This window comes from Bombina bombina, chromosome 8 (genome assembly GCF_027579735.1).
Source record: "Bombina bombina isolate aBomBom1 chromosome 8, aBomBom1.pri, whole genome shotgun sequence".
NCBI lineage: Eukaryota > Metazoa > Chordata > Amphibia > Anura > Bombinatoridae > Bombina > Bombina bombina.
In genome coordinates this window covers 308,267,404-308,290,104 of record NC_069506.1, presented here as the reverse complement: position 1 = coordinate 308,290,104, position 22,701 = coordinate 308,267,404, and the positions used below count along the sequence as shown (strand labels likewise).

At 39.1% G+C, this 22,701-nt stretch overlaps 1 protein-coding gene across 2 annotated transcripts in view; it reads right to left on the bottom strand.

Moving 5' to 3' along the window:
• LOC128639231 (neurotrimin) overlaps positions 1-22,701 on the bottom strand; it is an 878,190-nt gene that overhangs the window by 391,465 nt on the left and 464,024 nt on the right. For both annotated transcript variants that reach the window (XM_053691506.1, XM_053691507.1), the window contains exon 3: positions 16,964-17,089. In XM_053691506.1, coding sequence (XP_053547481.1) covers positions 16,964-17,089 — 126 coding nt within the window. The remainder of the gene's footprint in view (positions 1-16,963; positions 17,090-22,701) is intronic.

Sequence of the window (22,701 nt, the reverse complement as noted above, 5' to 3'; positions counted from 1 at the left end):
TAATAACTTAATATCTACGGAATGTAAGGGTTCAAACGGAACCCCTTGAAGAACTGAAAGAACTAGATTAAGACTCCAGGGAGGAGTCAAAGGTCTGTAAACAGGCTTGATTCTAACCAGAGCCTGAACAAACGCTTGAACGTCTGGCACAGCTGCCAGCCTTTTGTGAAGCAAAACAGATAAAGCAGAGATCTGTCCCTTCAGAGAACTTGCAGACAATCCTTTCTCCAAACCTTCTTGTAGAAAGGATAGAATCTTAGGAATTTTTATCTTGTTCCATGGGAATCCTTTAGATTCACACCAACAGATATATTTTTTCCTTATCTTATGGTAAATTTTTCTAGTTACAGGCTTTCTAGCCTGAATCAGAGTATCTATTACAGAATCTGAAAACCCACGCTTTGATAAAATCAAGCGTTCAATCTCCAAGCAGTCAGTTGGAGGGCAACCAGATTCGGATGTACGAATGGACCTTGAACAAGAAGGTCCTGTCTCAAAGGTAGCTTCCATGGTGGAGCCGATGACATATTCACCAGGTATGCATACCAAGTCCTGCGTGGCCACGCAGGAGCTATCAAGATCACCGAAGCCCTCTCCTGATTGATCCTGGCTACAAGCCTGGGAATGAGAGGAAACAGTGGGAATACATAAGCTAGGTTGAAGGTCCAAGGTGGCTAACTAGTGCATCTACTAGAGTCGCCTTGGGATCCCTGGATCTGGACCCGTAACAAGGAACCTTGAAGTTTGACGAGAGGCCATCAGATCCATGTCTGGAATGCCCCATAATCGAGTTATTTGGGCAAAGATTTCCGGATGGAGTTCCCACTCCCCCGGATGGAATGTCTGACGACTCAGAAAATCCGCTTCCCAATTTTCCACTCCTGGGATGTGGATTGCAGACAAGTGGCAGGAGTGATCCTCCGCCCATTGAATTATCTTGGTCACTTCCTCCATCGCCAGGAAACTCCTTGTTCCCCCCTGATGGTTGATATATGCAACTGTCATCATGTTGTCTGATTGAAACCTTATGAATTTGGCCTTTGCTAGATGAGGCCAAGCTTTGAGAGCATTGAATATCGCTCTCAGTTCCAGAATGTTTATCGGGAGAAGAGATTCTTCCCTGAGACCATAGACCCTGAGCTTTCAGGGGTTCCCAGACCGCGCCCCACGCCCACTAGACTGGCGATTGTCGTGACAATGACCCACTCTGGTCTGCGGAAGCTCATTCCCTGTGACAGGTTGTCCAGGATCAGCCACCAACGGAGTGAATCTCTGGTCCTTTGATCTACTTGAATCGTCGGAGACAAGTCTGTATAATCCCCATTCCACTGTCTGAGCATGCACAGTTGTAATGGTCTTAGATGAATTCCGTGCAAAAGGAAACTATGTCCATTGCTTCAACCATCAATCCTATTACTTCCATGCACTGCGCTATGGAAGGACGAAGAACAGAATGAAGTACTTGACAAGAGCTTAGAAGTTTTGATTTTCTGACCTCTGTCAGAAAAATCCTCATTTCTAAGGAGTCTATTATTGTTCCCAAGAAGGGAACTCTTGTTGACGGGGACAGATAACTTTTTTCTATGTTCACTTTCCATCCGTGAGATCTGAGAAAGGCTAGGACGATGTCCGTATGAGCCTTTGCTTTTGACAGAGACGACGTTTGAATCAGGATGTCGTCCAAGTACGGTACTACTGCAATGCCCCTTGTCTTAGAACCGCTAGACGGGGACCCTAGTACCTTTGTGAAAATTCTCGGGAGCAGTGGCTAATCGAATGGGAAGTGCCACAAACTGGTAATGCTTGTCCAGAAAAGCGAAACCTTAGGAACTGATGATGTTCCTTGTGGATAGGAATATGTAGGTACGCATCCTTTAAATCCACCGTGGTCATAAATTGGCCTTCCTGGATGGTAGGAAGGATCGTTCGAATGGTTTCCATTTTGAACGATGGAACCCTGAGAAATTTGTTTAGGATCTTGAGATCTAAAATTGGTCTGAATGTTCCCTCTTTTTGGGAACTATGAACAGGTTGGAGTAAAACCCCATCCCTTGTTCTCCTATTGGAACTGGATGAATTACTCCCATCTTTAACAGGTCTTCTACACAATGTAAGAATGCCTGTCTTTTTATTTGGTTTGAAGATAATTGAGACCTGTGGAACCTTCCCCTTGGGGGTAGTTCCTTGAATCCAGGAGATACCCTGAGAGACTATTTCTAGTGCCCCAAGGATCCTGAACATCTCTTGCCCTGGCCTGAGCAAAGAGAGAAAGTCTGCCCCCCACCAGATCCGGTCCCGGATCGGGGGCCATCCTTCATGCTGTTTTGGTAGCAGCGGCAGGCTTCTTGGCCTGCTTACCCTTGTTCCAGCCTTTGCATCGGTCTCCAGGTGGTTTGGGTTGAGAAGTATTACCCTCTTGCTTAGAGGATGTAGAATTAGAGGCTGGTCCGTTTCTGCGAAAGGGACGAAAATTAGGCTTATTTTTAGCCTTAAAAGACCTATCCTGAGGAAGGGCGTGGCCCTTTCCCCCGGTGATGTCTGAAATAATCTCTTTCAAATCAGGACCAAACAGTGTTTTACCCTTGAAAGGGATGTAAGCAATTTTGTCTTGGAAGGACACATCCGCTGACCAAGGACCTTTAGCCAAAGCGCTCTGCGCGCCACGATAGCAAACCCTGAATTTTTCGCCGCTAATCTAGCTAATTGCAAAGCGGCATCTAAAATAAAAGAGTTAGCCAATTTAAGTGCTTGAACTCTGTCATAACCTCCTCATACGAAGATTCTTTATTGAGCGACTTTTCTAGTTCTTCAAACCAGAAACACGCTGCCGTAGTGACAGGAACAATGCATGAAATTGGTTGTAGAAGGTAACCTTGCTGAAAAAAACATCTTTTTAAGCAAACCCTCTAATTTTTTATCCATAGGATCTTTGAAAGCACAACTATCTTCTATGGGAAATAGTAGTGCGTTTGTTTAGAGTAGAGACCGCCCCCTCGACCTTGGGGACTGTCTGCCATAAGTCTTTCTGGGGTCGGACTATAGGAAATAATCTCTTACATATAGGGGGAGGAACAAAAGGTATGCCGGGCCTTTCCCACTCCTTATTTACTATGTCCGCCATCCGCTTTGGGTATAGGAAAAGCATCGGGGGGCACCGGAACTCTAGGAACTTGTCCATCTTACATAATTTCTCTGGAATGACCAAATTGTCACAATCATCCAGAGTAGATTAATACCTCCTTAAGCAGGTGCGCGGAGATGTTCTAATTTAAATTTAAATGTTACAACACTCAGGTTCAGCTTGTTGAGAAATTTTTCCTGAATCTGAAATTTCTCCCTCAGACAAAACCTCCCTCTGGCCCCTTCAGATTGGTGTGAGGGTATGTCAGAACCGTTATCATCAGCGTCCTCTTGCTCTTCAGTGTTTAAAACAGAGCAATCGCGCTTTCTCTGATAAGTAGGCATTTTAGATAAAATGCTTGCAATAGAATTATCCATAACAGCCGTTAATTGTTGCATGGTAATAAGTATTGGCCGCACTAGATGTTACTAGGGGCCTCTTGTGTGGGCAAAACTGGTGTAGACACATTAGGGGATGATGCAGTGCCATGCTTACTCCCCTCATCTGAGGAATCATCTTGGGCAATATTATTATCTGTGGCATCATTGTCCCTACTTTGTTTGGACACTATGTCACAATTATCACATATATTTAAATGGGGAGAAACCTTGGCTTTCATACATATAGAACATCGCTTATCTGATGGTTCAGACATGTTAAACAGGCTTAAACTTGTCAACAAAGCACAAAAAACGTTTTAAAATAAAACCGTTACTGTCACTTTAAATTTTAAACAGAACACCACTTTATTATTGTTTGGACACTATGTCACAATTATCACATATATTTAAATGGGGAGTAACCCTTGGCTTTCACTACATAAAGAACATCGCTTATCTGATGGTTCAGACATGTTAACAGGCTTAAACTTGTCAACAAAGCACAAAAAAACGTTTTTAAAATAAACCGTTACTGTCACTTTAAATTTTAAACAGAACACACTTTATTACTGAATATTGCGAAAAAGCATGAAGGAATTGTTCAAAATTCACCCAAAATTTCACCACAGTGTCTTAAAGCCTTAAAAGTATTGCACACCAAATTTGAAAGCTTTAAACCCTTAAAATAACGGAACCGGAGCCGTTTTTACATTTAACCCCCTATACAGTCCCAGGTATCTGCTTTGCTGAGGAACCCAACCAAGCCAGAGGGGAATACGATACCAAATGACGCCTTCTATAAGCTTTTTCAGTGGTTCTTAGCTCCTCACACATGCATCTGCATGCCTTGCTCTCCAAAAACAACTGCGCATTAGTGGCGCGAAAATGAGGCTCTGCCTATGACTAGAAAGGCCCCCATCTGAAAAAGGTGTCCATGCAGTGCCTGCCGTTTTTTTAACAACAATCCCCAAGATTATAAAAACTATTAACGAGGTATAAATCTGCCAAATATGCCTTAGCAAAGTAAATCGTTTTTAGCCCAGAAAAATGTCTACCAGTTTTTTAAGCCCTTATGAAGCCCTTTATTCTTTTACTTAATCTAAGAAAATGGCTTACCGGTCCCCCATCAGGGGAAATGACAGCCTTCCAGCATTACAAAGGTCCATGTTAGACAATGTGGCCAGTCCATACCTCAGGCAGAAAAGTCTGCCAAACTGTTTCCCCCAACTGAAGTTACTTCATCTCACAGTCCTGTGTGGGAAACAGCAATCGATTTAGTAACGTCTGCTAAAATCATCTTCCTCTTACAAACAGAAATCTTCATCTCTTTTCTGTTTCAGAGTAAATAGTACATACCAGCACTATTTTAAAAAACAACACACTTGATTGAAGGATAAAAACTACATTTAAACACCAAAAAACTCTTAGCCATCTCCGTGGAGATGTTGCCTGTGCCAACGGCAAAGAGAATGACTGGGGTAGGCGGAGCCTAGGAGGGATCATGTGACCAGCTTTTGCTGGGCTCTTTGCCATTTCCTGTTGGGGAAGAGAATATCCCACAAGTAAGGATGACGCCGTGACCGGACACACCTATGTTGGAGAAAGGGAATCATCTGAGGCCACTATTGCCTGCCTGGAATATCATATAGATCCTTATGTCCTTCAGAAGGTTGTAAAAGCGGGGGGTCCTAGGTCTATCTAGGCATAAGGAAACTCAAATAATTTATCTGTAATGATTCCTGTTCCAATGCTCCAAAATAATCTCTCTCTCACACAATTCTATAAAAAAGACAAGAATTCCTGCTCTAACTCTTCGTTACACTTCAGCTCAAGCTGTCTATAACTTCATTCTTATAAGCTGAGTGTATCCATGACAACAACAGCCTCACCTCTTATCGGCAAGCTCTATGGTGATGCTAGAGTTATTTTTAAAATGTATCTAAATCTCTCTGCTGAACTAAGGTTAAAAATGTAATTTGAATAATTCAGTTAGTGTCAGGAATACTGTGATACACCTTAAGGATTTACCTTTCTACCTATGACTCACACCTGGCTTTTAAAAGGATACTAACCCCCACATTTTCCTTTCAGGATTTAGACAGAGCATGCCATTTTAAGCAACTTTCCTAATTTAATTTCCTATTATCAAAATGTCTTTATTCTCTTTTTATCTTTATTTAAAAAGCAGGAATGTAAAGCTTAGCACCCTAGATAGTGCTTGCTTATTGGTGGATACATTTAAGAAGAGACGACCTGGGCGCAGGGGAATCCGCTGCTCCGGTGTTCCCACGCTTGCAAGGAAGAAAAGGTAAGTTATTTATAACAAAACAGCTGCAATGTAAACTTTTATGAAAGAAAGTGCCCCCTAGTTTTTAATATTATTTTTAAAGACAACGGCTTTCATTTGTAAAAATGTACATTCACAATGTCATGCTCTCCCAGAGGTTTTTTGTAAGATTATTTTGGGGGGTTTCTGTCTAGAAGATATTATCACATATTCTTGGTTTTGTAGTTCTCAAGACTGTAAATTTGTGTCTGCAGAAATAACTTGCCTCTTCTTCTCAGCAATTATAACATAAACAAACATACAGAGTGGAGCAATAGACCTTAGATTAGAGGGACATAAACACAATATTTTTATCTCATGATTCAGAAAGAGCATACGAATTTTCAGATTTTACCTTATTTTTATATCAAATTTGCTTCATTCTCTTGGCATTGTTTGTTGAAGGTGAACAATTCTCTACTGGGAGCTAGGGAAACAAATTGGGTGAGCCAATGACAAGCAGCTAGTTTATAGTAATGAATTGCTCCTGAGCCTACCTATGCTTTTTAACGATGAATACCATGAGAACAAAGCTAATTAGATAGGATGAGTACATTGAAAAGCTATTTAACGTTGCATATTCTAACTGTCAGATTCCTTTCAGTAAGTGTTAAGCAAGTTAACCCACTTAAGCAGATGTAACTCAAGTTCTGAGCCAAAAATGGTCCGGCTCCTAAGCTTTACATTCCTGCTTTGCAAGCAATCTGGAATTTCTCTGGCACAAAGATGGTCGCTCTCTTATACGGATCATTTGCTAGCTGTAGATCTGTGCCACAGCAGAGTGACATATTTGGTGCTCAGTACTGCTTCTAGCTGTACCAGTTACACTGTTATCTCATACTGGGGTTGTAGTATTTACTCCTCGCCATTACAGAGTTTGCATAAATATTCCAATTTAAAGGGACATTACAACACAAACTAAAATCAGTAGCTATTAAACCTTTAACATAAAAGGGTTTTCAGCCAAAACCACAGTTAAGGTCTAAACACCGACCAAACACTTACTGAAGGGAGTCTGACAGTTAGAATATACAACGTTAAACAGCTTTTCAATTTACTCATCTTATCCAATTAGCTTTGTTTTCATGGTATCCATCGTTCAAAAGCATAGGTAGGCTCAGGAGCAATTCACTTCTGTAAACTAGCTGCTTGTCATTGGCTCACCCAATTTGTTCCCCTAGCTCCCAGTAGAGAATTGTTCACCTTCAACAAACAATACCAAGAGAATGAAGCAAATTTGATAAAATAAGTAAATCTAAAAATTGTATGCTCTTTCTGAATCATGAAATAAAAATATTGTGTTGCAGCAGACACAAATTCACAGTTTTGAGAATTACAAAACCAAGAATATGTGATAATATCTTCTAGACAGAAAACCCCCCAAAAATAATCTTACAAAATCCTCTGGGAGAGCATGACATTGTGAATGGATAAATGGAATTAATTTACCAAAAAGTTAAAGTGAATGTAAATTTTCACGAATGAAAGCCCTGTTTTAAAAAATACTATTTAAAACAATGGACACTTTTATTCATAAACGTTTACATTGCAGCCATTTTTTTTTAAATACTTACCTTTTCTTCCCCGCAAGCATGGAACACTGGAGCAGCGATTCCCCCGCGCCCAGGTCGTCCCTTCTTACGTCAGAAATGACAAATCTGGCTTCCTCCAATAACGGCTTCTCCCCCAGAGCCGAATACATTTACATTCACTTTAACTATTACAGCCATGAATATAAATCCTAATACATAATTAAAAACTAATCCTTATTTAAGGATGAATAAACTTTATAAGGTACCTTAAAAACATACTATATTTAGATAGATTTTTCTTTAAACACAAAAGCATTTTTTTAATAAACAATCCTATTTAAAAAAAAAAAAAAATCTGATTTGAATAAAAAATCCTATTTAAATAATAAAAAGATAAAAAGAAAATCTAATATGTTTGCTTTTTAAAAAATAAATCACAGATTTGTATCCACCATGGTATTTATATTCATAATTACAAGCATTGTAGCTGACATTTTTGCAACAAAGAGATTTACTTAGTAGCTAATAAAAAGTTAAAATATAGGGCCAACAGGATCATAAATTTAAAATATTTCCTCCATAAATATTTACACATTTTTTTTTTTAATCATTGAAAAAAATAAAAAAAAATGTAAATGTAAATAAAAACTTATACTGTGATATTGATTTTGTAACACAAATTCCTATTCGTTATAATTATAATGACTTCCATTTATAGTGATTCATAACAAAAATATTAAAATGAAGATCATCTTCATGTTCAAGCTCATAAGTAGACCACACTAAATAAACATCCCCATCCCACTAAAGTATGGTCACCCCAGATCTGCACAATCCTCATCCTAGCTTTCGTGATACTAAACTACCAATAGCGCTTAAAAGGGCCTTATGAAGGGCATTGCCCTAAATTAAACAGCTCTTTTACCTTTAAAAATACTATGGGGCCTATCTATCAAGCTCCAAAAGGAGCTCAACAGCCCGTGTTTCTGGTGAATCTTCAGACTCGCCAGAAATAGCAGTTATGAAGCAGCAGTCACAAAGACCGCTGCTCCATAACCTGTCCGCCTGCTCTGAGCAGGCGGACAGACATCGCCGGAAATCAACCCGATCGAGTAAGATTGGGTTGATTGACACCCCCTGCTGGCGGCGGTGTTGCACCAGCAACTCTTGTGAGCTGCTGGTGCAATGCTGAATACGGAGAGTGTATTGCTCTCCGCATTCAGCGAGGTCTTGCAGACCTGATGCGCACTGTCAGATCAGATCCGCAAGACCTTTCTTAAATAGGGGCTTAAGTCCCCCTCTAACAGTAAAACTCCCCACCCACCAAAATAAAAAAAAACTAACACTTAAAAATCCTAAACTACCCATTACCCCTAAAGGGGCATTTGTATGGGCATTGCACTTAAAAGGGCATTCATTCTTTTAATAAATCCCTAAGTCATGGAGTGTGGAGGATCCTCTTCATACGATCGCCGCCGTACACTGAATAGTGAATACAAGGTACACGTTTAAATATGGCGTCCCTTGCATTCCTATTTGCTGATTTGATTCTTCAAATTCAAATCAGCCAATAGGATGAGATCTACTGAAATCCTATTGGCTGATATGAACAGCCAATAGGATTTCAGTAGCTCTCATCCTATTGTTTGATATGAATGCCCTTTTAAGGGCAGTAAAAGAGCTGAATGCCCTTTTAAGTACAATGCCCATACAAATTCACTATTCAGTGTACGGCGGCGATCATATGAAGAGGATCCTCCATGCTCCATGGCTACGTGGTCGCCGGACCTAATCCATGCTCATCTCCGCTCCACGCCGGCTTGGTCCTGGATGAAGAAGGAAGAAGCCCCCGCTTGGAAGAAGATTTCACCGCCTGGAACAGGACCTGCTTCGCCGAATTTCAGGAATGGTGAGTTCCAATTTGGGGGTTAGACTTTCTAACTTTCTTTTTTTTTTGTTTGTTTTTTTTAGATTAGGGATTTATTGGGCACTTTTAAAAGGGCTGAATGCACTTTTAAGAGCAGTAAAACAGCTGAATGCCCTTTTAAGGGCAATGTCCATAAAAAATGCCCCTTTAGGGGCAATGGGTAGTTTAGGATTTTTTAGTGTTAGTTTTTTTTTTTTTTTTTTTTTTGGTGGGTGGGGGGGGGGGGGGTTACTGCTAGAGGGGGGACTTAGTATTTTTTAAGGTAAAAGAGCTGTTTAATTTAGGGCAATGCCCTACAAAAGGCCCTTTTAAGGGCTATTGGTAGTTTAGTATTAGATTAGGGGGTGTTTTTATTTTGGGGGGGCTTTTTATTTTCATAGGGATTAGGTTTAATTTTTTAAAGTTTTGATTATTTGATTTATTATTTTATGTAATGTTAGACTTTTTATTTTTTGTAATCTTAGATTAATTTAATCTTAGTTTATTTTTTATTTTTAGGTAATGTTAGCTTTTTTATTTTAATTGTAATTTAGTAATTTTTAATTTAGGTGATTGGGGTTAATTTAGGGGCTGTTGGGTTAGGGAGTTTAGTAATTTAATTAGTTATTTGAGTTGTGGGGGTTTGACGGATTAGGGGTTAATAAATTTATTAGGATTATTTTGTTGCGTGAGTTTGGCGGATTAGGCGTTAATAGTGTATTGCGTTGTGGGTTAATGGCGTAGTAGGGGCTAATAGTTTTATTAGGTTTATTGTGATGTGGGTTAATTGCAGATTAGGGGTTAATACATTTATGAGGTTTATTGTGATGTGGGTTAATACATTTATTAGGTTTATTGCGATGTGGGTTAATGGCAGATTAGGGGTTAATACATTTATTAGGTTTATTGCGATGTGGGTTAATGGCAGATTAGGGGTTAATACATTTATTATGTTTATTGTGATGTGGGTTAATGGCAGATTAGGGGTTAATATATTTATTAGGTAGATTGGGATGTGGGTGAATGGCATATTTGAGGTTAATACATTTATTAGGTAGTTTGGGATGTTGGGGTTGCCGATTAGGGGTTAATACATTTATTAGGTTTATAGTGATGTGGGTTAATGGCGGATTAGGGTTAATACATTTATTAGGTTTATTGCGATTTGGGTTAATGGCAGATTAGGGGTTAATACATTTATTATGTTTATTGTGATGTGGGTTAATGGCAGATTAGGGGTTAATATATTTATTAGGTAGATTGGGATGTGGGTGAATGGCATATTTGAGGTTAATACATTTATTAGGTAGTTTGGGATGTTGGGGTTGCCGATTAGGGGTTAATACATTTATTAGGTTTATAGTGATGTGGGTTAATGGCGGATTAGGGGTTAATACATTTATTAGGTTTATTGCGATTTGGGTTAATGGCAGATTAGGGGTTAATACATTTATTATGTTTATTGTGATGTGGGTTAATGGCAGATTAGGGGTTAATATATTTATTAGGTAGATTGGGATGTGGGTGAATGGCATATTTGAGGTTAATACATTTATTAGGTAGTTTGGGATGTTGGGGTTGCCGATTAGGGGTTAATACATTTATTAGGTTTATAGTGATGTGGGTTAATGGCGGATTAGGGGTTAATACATTTATTAGGTTTATTGCGATTTGGGTTAATGGCGGATTAGGGATTAATACATTTATTAGGTTTATTGTGATGTGGGTTAATGGCAGATTAGGGGTTAATATATTTATTAGGTAGATCGAGATGTGGGTTAATGGCAGATTAGGGGTTAATATATTTATTAGGTAGTTTGGGATGTTAGGGTTGCCGATTAGGGGTTAATACATTTATTAGGTAGTTTGCGATGTTGGGGTTGGCAGATTTAGGGGTTAATGCATGTATTATTAGTTCCGATATGGGGGTGATGGCGGATATAGGGGTTTTGACGTGTTGGGTTTATTTTTGGGAGGTGTGTTAGACTTTTATTGGAGATTTAACATTTATTTATTTATTTTTTTTAGGCGCCGGCAGTTTCTAATGTGCAGCAAGTCACTGGCGACTCCAGAAATTTGTATTTATGCACATTTCTGGACATCACTAGTTTATCTGACTTACAACACTTTATGAACTGCCAGCACCGTATATGTGATTCCCCAATGTGCGAGGGGAAATTACGGGCGACATGGGTTTCAGCAGTTACGCTGAAGCCTGCACCGCATATGCAATCTCGCCCATAATATTTTGGATATATTTCAACCCCCTTACCCTCTGCTGTGTTACATTACCACTAATACTATCACTTGACAAACTACCTAATCATACTGACTCCTACACAAACATTGAATTAACATACTCTATAGACAACTACTATAATCTCACTTTGCACTACTCTAATGGCTGAACACTCACATAAAAAACCACCCACCAACTTAATACGGATTCAATCTATAAATGCAAAGGGACTCAATATCCCCTCAAAAAGAACTCAGGCCTTGAGAGATGTTAATAGATACAAGTCAGACCTACTGTTTCTCCAGGAAACACACTTTCGCAAAGGAAGGGAACCACTCACATTTACCCTCAAATTTGGAACCTGCTTTTATGCCTCCCATCCTAAATCTAAAAAACATGGAGTGGGAATACTGATAAAGAAAAATGTCCCTTTTAAAGAAATTAAAATCATTAGAGACAAAGCTGGAAGATATATTATTCTAATAGGCTTACTATATGGCCGCCCAGTCACGTTAGTATCTATCTACACCCCTAATACAAAGCAAGCCACATTTATTAGCAATATAACTAATCTTATTCTAGAACACCAAAAAGGAGTCTTAATAATCTGCGGAGACCTTAACATGCCGCTTAACCCACCTCTGGATTGCTCCTCCTCTAATTCCTCAGTCCCTACTTCACAGATAACTCGTACACTCACCTCATTGAAGAAATTAACAGCACAAGACTTATGGAGAACCCACCACCCTAACAAGGAAGACTATACCTTCTACTCACACCCTTACAAGCAATACTCTAGAATTGACTATATTTTCACTGACGTCACAGGCCTGTCACTATTTACATCTACCCAAATTACCCCCATAACATGGTCGGACCATGCATCAGTACTAGGTACATTAATATGGCCGTCTAAACCTATACACGACTATATATGGAGATTGGATGAACAGCTCCTTTCCGACCCTATAATATCTCAACAAATATCCAAATCCATATCGGAATACTTTACCCATAACTCTACAGAAGACACGTCCCAATTAAATATATGGGAAGCCCACAAATGCGTAATTCGGGGCGAACTTATGGCCATTAAGGCCTCCATTAACAAACAAAAGCAAGCATTTCTATCAACACTTCTTTCAGAAATTGACAAATTAGAAACCCAACACAAACGCTGCCCGACTGATCACGACCTCCTACTCTCTATCCAAGCTGAAAAAGATAAACTAGCACTCTACCTAAATAAGGAACACAAACGTCAAGCACTCCGCTTACAACAAGCGAACTACGAAGGCCGCAACAAATCAGGTAGATCCCTTGCTCGTTACCTCAGAGTAAAACAAAAAAAAAAACTACATCCTACACATCAAGGACGATAACAATACATCACACTTTTCAACCCAGGCTATTACGAACACCTTTAGGACATACTTTCAAAAACTATATAACTTGCGCTCCAACCCTGGCAATCCAGCGACCCCACAAACAGCCCTATTTGACGACATAAATACATACCTCTCATCCCTTCATTTACCCCATCTTACCACTAACCAACAAAACCAACTAGAAGACCCCATAACAGCAGAAGAAATCAAACTAGCAATTAAAGACCTCCCATCTGGGAAATCTCCAGGGCCAGACGGTTTTAGCAATCGATATTACAAGACATTCCAGGAAGAATTACTCCCCCACATTACCTCATTTTTCCAATACATTGATGAATCTAAACAATTCTCCCCTACACTGTTAGAAGCCCACATCATTCTCCTCCCTAAGCCCAATAAATCATTAGAACACCCCTCTCACTTTCGCCCTATCTCACTAATTAACTCAGACGTAAAAATATTTGCAAAGATATTAGCTAACAGAATGAATCTGATATTACCAGATCTGATCCATCAGGATCAGGTGGGGTTCGTCCCTAGACGCGAGGCGAAAGACAACACGGTCAGGGCCCTCAATCTAATTCAATACATGCAAGATAAGGAGGTCCCAGGGATCCTTCTGTCAATAGACGCCGAAAAGGCCTTTGACCGTGTTGGCTGGGATTTCCTTAAAGCCACCTTAACTAAATTGGGTCTCGGACCTAAGATTATTACCAGAATTTTTGCCTTATACTCTCACCCCAACGCAAAATTACTTATCAATGGCACACTATCCAAATCCTTCAACATAACCAATGGCACAAGGCAAGGTTGCCCCCTATCTCCCTTATTGTTCGCCTGCTTCATAGAAACCTTAGCCACAAAGATCAGGCAAAACCCCTCAATTAGCGGAATACAGGTAGGAACACAAACATACGTAATGTCTCTGTTTGCCGACGACATCTTATTCACGTTAGCAAACCCCGAAAATTCAATAACCCCCCTCTTACAGGAATTCCAAATCTTCAAGTCACTATCCAACTTTTCTATAAATGTTTCCAAATCCGAAGCCTTAAATATTAACTTAACCGACACAGCTCTAGCACATATCAAAACCCTAATGCCATTTACATGGCGAACCCACTCCCTACACTACCTAGGAATACAACTAACCACTTCTATCGAACAAACCTACACACTAAACTATATACCAATACAAAAAACAATTATTAGGGATCTATCATCCTGGCTCTCCAAAAAGCTCTCCTGGCTGGGCAAAATAAATGTTCTCAAAATGAATATATTCCCACGACTATTATATATAATGCAGGCCCTACCAATCCCGATCCCTAAAAACTACATTCCCACCCTACAGAAAGCATTTAGTGACTTTGTCTGGTGCCGCCGCCCCCCCAGGATAAATAAAAACATCATGCAAACCCCAAAACTCCAAGGAGGACTAGGCATACCTAACATATCAAAGTACCGACAAGCCATATTCTTACAAAGGATAGTTGACTGGTGTATACATTATGAACATAAAAGATGGGTTCAATTAGAACACTCAATATCAAACAACCCACACCTAGGAAAACAATGCTGGAATCTTAACAAACCAACCACAAAGCTTAATTATAACTCTCATCTGACCACAGAAACGTATAAAATATGGGAATTCACAATAGCTACCCACACCTACATATCATCTAAACCTTCTCCACTAACCTCAATTATAGATAATGGCCAATTCACACTAGGAACACCCATAACAACAGACACTCCGGGTTCATACTATAGGGATATCCCTATTCACTATATTATATCAAATGAAAAACTACTACCACAGGCGGAACTGATTGACAAGGGTTATACTCTTTTCCAAAACTGGTTCCAATATGCCCGCGTTCATCACTTCATAACAACACACGAACACTCTAGAAACATGGTTCGACCATTAACCAACTTTGAGAAACTATGCATAAGAACTCCTCCAATATCACACTCTCTCGCACTAATTTATAGAATATTAACACAAAACTCTCCTGGCCAAACCCCTCCCTTCCTAGAAAAATGGGAAGACGAACTAGGTATAACAATCTTACCCCACACCAGCACACTAATCTTTCAAAATATCACGAAAACATCAATTTCACTCTCCATGCAGGAAATCAATTTAAAAATCTTACACAGATGGTACCTTTCCCCGACTAAACTACACCGACTATACCGCAACACATCCAAGCAATGCTGGAGATGTGGACATAGCTGTGGCAACCTGGCTCACATGTGGTGGTGGTGCAATGTGGTCCAAAACTACTGGAGAGATATAATCAGAGAAATAGAAAAAGTCCTTGATACCCAATTCCCTCTAGACCCTTCAATCTGGCTACTAAGTAGACCTCCCCATATTAAACAGAAACATCGCCTCAAACTTTTTTACATCATGACTAATAGTGCTAGATACCTACTGGCTAGAAACTGGAGAAGCAAGGAGGTCCCCTCCACATTGCTCTGGACTAAGAGAGTATCAGAATTTCTGGACCTAGAGGAGTATTATTTTGTTAAATACGCCAAAATGGAGACATATGCTGAAATGACAGCACTATGGGAACACTACCTTAAACTATAACACTCCACACTAACCACGCGTAAACAAAACAAACTACAATAAAGCGACCTAGTCACACCCAAAAAAACACGGATAAGGTGGGAAACACACACACATCGCCAGCCCCATGAAACCCTAACTGTCTAAATAGAATCCTAAACGAGTCAATTTGCTTTATCCAAAAGGAAAAAACTGTCGATAACTATCTCAATAAGCACAGCAACACTAACCCCTTACCCTTCCCCTTGTTCCTCCTCCCCTATTATCTTTTTTAACCCCTTTTCTATAGTTTAACTAAATTATTTACAATACTTATTGGAAAAATGAGGTTTCATGAATGGGATCCATAAGTGGTCTCTTATTCTCTGTGAGAGCCTTTTTATTGTTTTATGAAGACAAAGGGACCCAAAAGAGGCCCCCTCCGAACCCTAGAAGGCTCGAAGACTGTAAGGCACGATAAACTCTGTTAAGATTGTATTTCCATATTGTTTTGTTTAAATGTTATCTTGATTTCAAGAATTTTGTAAGCCTTTTTCAAACCTCAATAAAAACAAAATAAAAAAAAATAAAAAATATTTTGGATATATTTCTAAAGAAATATTGTATTGTTCTTTGAGTACATTTAAATGAAAACAAATTTATAAGATTATAAATTCCATTGCTGTCAATTCCACAGTTGATTTGGGTCCTGGAAAAGAGAATTTGACAGCAAAAGGAAACCAATAGGTAAGATTTATTTTACTGACACATGTCTCGTGCTATTTTGTCACTCAATCTGCCTTTCACTATGGAGTGGCTGTCATACTTGTGGAATAGGTTTCCTCTAATTTTTGCAGAAATGATTTCATAGTCTAATGCAGATGTAGCATGCAAATCAAACAGATGTGCCAGACCGAGGGAAGAATTAAGAAGCCAATTCTAGCAGAAAAATGAACAAAACAGTACCCTGCAATTGATACAGCAGAACATGAAGTTCAGGAACTTGTAACAAAAACAGCATGAAAGAAATTAAGAAGGTCAATGCTCTGAATTTATTGTTACCAAGGTAATGCTAGCGCCGGCAGCTAGGAGCGTTCTCCTAATCAGATTGCTCTAAATATAAAATCACAGAGAAGAAAGTAACTTTATTTGGAAGAATCACTTCATTACAGTATATTGGGATATAATGATCATACATAGGTTTGATGGTCAACTGCCATCCTTATATTCTGTGCTTTATCATTTGTAGATAACAAGCTACTGGTGAGTGGAAAAGGCAACAACAATAACCTGTGCTTTACAGATCACTCTACAATAAAGCAGAAAAGACAAAGCATTTGATCACAGCTGCCTACAAACTATTTCCAGAATGCCGATATATTTTAAAATGATTCCTCTTATGGAATAGTTACTCTGTGGACATCTCCTGGACCTATTAGCACATTATTAAAAAAAATCTTTACATTTCCATAATCCACATTTTTGACTTCCAGAGTGTTTCTCACCTTTTGGTGACAGATACCGCCAATTTACCACTGGCTCCGGCCTACCACCGGCTATACAGGTCAAGCTGACGTTGCTGCCCTCATTGACCGCAATATCTGATGAAATCTCTACGATTCGAGGTGGCACTGTAAAAAGTAGAGAATAAATGTAGCGTTAGATATTGATCTTGCATGAATATATACTGAAACATTGCATATTAATGCAGAACTGAGTACAGTCTAGAAAACCATTTAAAAACTTACTTAGAAGCTTCCAGTTTAGCTCTGTTTAAAAGGTTACTGGAACACCGACTGCAAGTGGGAAATATCAGAAACTCCACCCCTCCCCCTTCCTTTGCATATGAAAAGACCCTTTATACAAACAGAAACAAGCTGGAGTAGGTATACGTCAGTATTCTCCTAAAACTTTGGGGCTTAGAACAGGCAGACACCCCGCCCCCTTCCCTGCATATGAAATGTCCCAAGCAGGAATCTGTAAACATCAGTATACATCTAAATCATTGGGGCTTGGTTAGGAGTCTGACAATGCACAATGTTATTAAAAAAATAAGCAAAACTATACATTGTTACAAAAAGACTCCCAGATAGGATATATATTTATGTATAATGTCCCTTTAAAGAACCTCATTTTTTATTCATGATTCAGAAAGTGCATGTAATTTAAATAACTTTCCAGTTTACTTCTTTTATTAAAGGGACACTGAACCCAAATGTTTCTTTCATGGTTCATAGATAGAGCATGCAATTTTAAACAACTTTCTAATTTACTCCTATTATCCATTTTTCTTTGTTCTCTTGCTATCTTTATTTAAAAAAGAAGGCATCTAAGCTAAGGAGCCAGCAAATATTTTGTTCAGACCATGGACAGCACGTGTTTATTGGTGCTCTCCAATCAGCAAGGACAACCCAGGTTGTGAACCAAAAATGTGCCGGCATCTAAACGTAAATTCTTGCTTTTCAAATAAACATACCAAGAGAATGAAGAAAATTTGATAATAAGAGTAAATTAGAAAGTTGCTTAAAATTGCTACTTTATCTGAATCACAAAAGAAAAAAATTGGGTTCAGTGTCCCTTTAAATATGCTTCATTCTCTTTATATGCTTAGTTTAAGCACAGCAATGCTCTATTTGGAGCAAACTGAACACATGCCGGGTGAGCCAATGATAAAGAAGTATGCACATGCAGGCGCCAATTAGCAGCTAGCTCTCAGTAAAGTATGGCTGCCCCAGACCTTTCTTAGGTGAGCTTTTCAACAAAGGATACCAAGAGAAAAAGCAAATTGGATACTAGAAGTAAATTGGAAAATTGATTAAAACTACATGCATTATCTGAATCAAAAAATTAAATTTTGACTTTACTGCCCCCATTTGTTATGTTATATTGGCAAACAAGTTAATTTGTAGCATTTAAACCTACGTTACAAACTGAACTTCTAGTTTTCTGTGTGTCTGGCTTGCGTTTCATCACATACACAACAACATACTTTGCACTGAATAAACTCATCTGCAACATAGCGCTGTTTATAGCGCTGCAGAGTCTGTTAGCGCTCTACAAATACCTGATAATAATAATAATAAACAACAAATCTCTTCTCACATTGAAAGTATAACCTCTAACGCGCTTGCCTGTACCTCTTTTTCACAGAGCCCCGGCCGTGCTAATATTAGGCTAAGCTTGGTGGTTCCCTGGACCTGCATCTCCAGCGAGATAAAGGTAACTATTTATTTAACTATTTAAACAAAACAGATTAATACTGACAAATTTAAATTTTGGGGATCATTTATTCAGAAATTCATGAAAACTAAGGGCCAGCTTAAGAGAGGAAAATTGATCTTACGTAAGTGTGATATTTGCGCTTCACTCATATGCATACTGTATACATGTGTATATTTTATATTTTTTTCCTAAACTATATTGTGGGGGCAATTGGGAGACATATAGAAAATTAAACAGGGGGTCTAATTTTCAGAGCACTAATTGCTACCGCAAGCTTATACAACATTCACTTTAAATGTAAACAGGTTTTTTCTTCACATTTTTGGTAAAATCAATGCAATTTTGTAAAGATAATTTAGAAGAAAAACAAAAATGTAACCATATCCCTCTTATATATAATAGTAAATAAAGTTACTGAATAAAATGTATCAAAGTCTACAACATATCAGACAAAAACATAGTTGATAACAATGATTTTATTTATTTAAAGGGACATTAAAGTCCTTTTTATTTATGCACTAGGTGATAAGCCTCCTCAGAAAGCAGTCTATTTAAACAAAACTATAACTCCCAAAGCTAAAATTACAAAAAATAAAAAATGTAAAATAACAGAAAAAAATAAACAAAGCTATCTAAAATAAAAATTAAACATAAACTAATACCCCTATAAAAATAAAAAATCCCCCCAAAATAAAAACACCCCCTAATCTATTACTAAACTACCAATAGCCCTTAAAGGGGCTTTTGCAGAGCATTGCCCTAAGTTAAACAGCTCTTTTACCTAAACAAATGACCATTTACCCCCTAACAGTAAACCCCCAAAATAAAAAAAAACTAACAATTAAAAAACCTAAACTACCCATTGCCCCTAAAGGGGCATTTGTATGGGCATCGTCCTTAAAAGGGCATTCAGCTCTTTTACTGCCTTTAAAAGGGCAATCAGCTCTTTTCCAGACCATTAAATCCCTAATCTTAAAAATACTCCCCCAAAATAAAATCCTAACACTAAGCTCCAAATAGGTACTCACCGTTCCTGAAGTCTGGCAGACTCAGCGGCAGTCCTCACCGGCGGTGCAAAGCCGAGGTGCGGAGCTGTCTTCCCCGATGCGTGGATCCTCAGCGGCAGTTCTCAATGGCGGCAGTTCTCACACTTCACATGCTGCGAAAGATCTTCAAATGAATCCCAACCGAGACCAGGAAGACTGTCACTCACGCCCTCGTCAGCAGCCGACTGGACTATGGTAACGCACTCTACGCCGGCACCACCATCAAGCTCCAAAAGAGACTACAGCGCATCCAGAACTCCTCGGCCAGACTAATCCTTGACATCCCTCGTCAATGCCACATCACCAAACACCTGCGGGACCTGCACTGGCTCCCCATCAACAAAAGAATAACCTTCAAGCTTCTCACCCATTCAAGGCCCTCCACAACATTGGTCCCGAATACTTGAACCACTGAGTTACCTTCTACACCCCTACCAGACAACTTCGATCGGCCGACCAAGCCCTCGCTGTCATCCCCCGCATCAGGAAAACCACAGCGGGAGGCAGATCCTTCTCTCATCTGGCAGCCAAGACTTGGAACACCCGCCCGCTGCACCTCAGACAAGCTACCACCCTAATTAAGTTCAGAAAGGACCTCAAGACCTGGCTCTTCGACTGAACTGCAACCCTCAGCGCCTTGAGACCCTTACGGGTGAATAGCCGCACTTTACAAGAACCAAATAGATAGATAGATAGGCGTCAGTCCTCGGCGGTGTCGGTGGCAGTCCTAGGCGGCATGGAGGCTCCTCTTCATCCGATGTCCGTCGTACACTAAAGATTGAATGCAAGGTACCTTGCATTCTTATTGGCTTAAATTTTGAAATCAGCCAAAAGGATAAGAGCTACTGAAATGCCCATACAAATGCCCCTTTAAGAGCAATAGGTAGCTTAGTTTTTTTTTTTAGTGTTAGTTTTTTTTTATTTCTGGGGGTTGGTTGGGTGGTGGGTTTTACTGTTAGGGGTTAGGGGGGTTTACTGTTTAACTAGGTCCTTTTAAGGGCTATTGGTAGGTACGATTAGGGGGTGTTTTTATTTTGGGGTGGGCTTTTTATTTTCATAGGGATTAGGTATAAAAAATATTTTTGTTAATTTTATTTTTTTCAGTAATGTTAGACTTTTTTATTTTTTTAATTTAATGTTAGTTTTTTAATTTTAATTGTAATTTATCAGTGATTGGGGTTAATTTAGGGGGTGTTAGGGGGCTTAGTAATGAAATCAGTTATCTGCGTTGTGGGGGGGTTTGGCGGTTTAGAGGCTAATAGGTTAATTGCGATGTGGGGGGTTGGTGGTTTAAGAGTTAATAGGTTAAATAGGTTTATTGCAATGTGGGGGTTTTGTGGTTTAGAGGTTAATCGGTTAATTAGATGTTTTGCAATGTGGTTGGTTGATGGTTAAGGGGTTAATATTTTAATTATTTTATATGATGATTATGGGTTAAATATTTTATTGTTTTGCAATGTGGGGGTTTGCAGTTTAGGTGTTTGTTAATACTTTGTGCAAGAGGTGATTTTTTTTGTTATACTTCCTGCGGGCAGTTACGTGTTTTTATTTTTATTTCTTGCGGGCGGTTACATATTTTTTAGTTATTTCGTTTGGGCGGTTGCATGTTTTTTTTTTTTTTTTTTTTTTAAGGCTTTAGGTTTGCCTACATTGCATCCAGGTGGATACCGAACATGTCAGGGTGGTGATTGAATCCTAATCCACCAAAGGTGGATTCTTTCACCACACTGCCATTTTCGGAATCCATTGGGATGCAGCTTTGCTGCATCCAAGTATATTCTTTTGGCTGGCACGCACAGTCAACATGGATGCGTGTGCAACTGGTGACACCGACTGACGCATTACATCCAGGTGGATTCTTTTGACTGTGCCCACAGCCAGCATTGTTTTGGCTGCCTCGTGCAGCCAACATTCTTTTGGCTGCCTAGTTCAGCCAACATTTCTTTGAGGATGCATGCGCAACTGGCGACACCGACGGACGCATTACAAACGCAATTATAGTATAGATTAGAGATTATTCACTGCATTGCAATAAATCTCCATTTTGTAAGAAATAATATACATGGGCTGGCAGTCCTTAGACACATCGCTTAAGAAGTCTCTAGAGACTTGTGTGCCTAACTTCCTTTACTGTAGCCAATAAAGACCAATATAAATGAGATTTTACACATATCACCCAATCACTGCGCAGTATGTAGGCATCAGGATTCTGATTTCTATGGAGTGGACTGCAGCCTCGCTAGGGGGTGTGGAAATACTACTATTTCCAGAGTTAAATTAAAGGAAGACAAAGCAAATTAAAGGGCTATTCTAGTCAAAAAATTACTTTCATGATTCAGATAGAACATTAGAACATGCAATTTTTAGCAACTTTCTAATTTACTCCTATTATCAATTTTCCGTTGTTCTCTTTATTTAAAAAGCTAGAAACTAAGCTTAGAAGCCGGCCCATTTTTGGTTCAGAACCTGGGTAGAGCTTGCTGATTGGATGGCTACATTTAAACACCAATCAGCAACCGCTACCCAGGTGCTGAACCAAAAAATGAGCACGCTTCTAAAATTACATTCCAGGTTTTTTACATAACGATACCAAGAGAACGAAGAAAAACGTATAATAGGAGTAAATTAAAAGTTGCTAAAAATTGCTGCTCTGTCTGAGTCATGAAAGTTTAATTTTGACTAAGCTATCCCTTTAAATAATGAAAAAGCATTGCAAAGTAATTATGCATAATTAAGTATTTTAAGGAGATTTAAATGTTAAAAGGATGTGAAACCCTAAATTTTTCTTTCATGAAGAATAACGTACTTCTATTATCAGTTTTGCTTTATTCTCTTGGTATCCTTTTTTTGAAAGAGTAGCAATGGACTACTGGGAACTAGCTGAACACATAAGCAAGCCAATGACAAAAGGCATATATATATATGCAGCCACCAATCAGCAGCTAGCTCCCAGCTCCTGAGACTACCTAGGTATG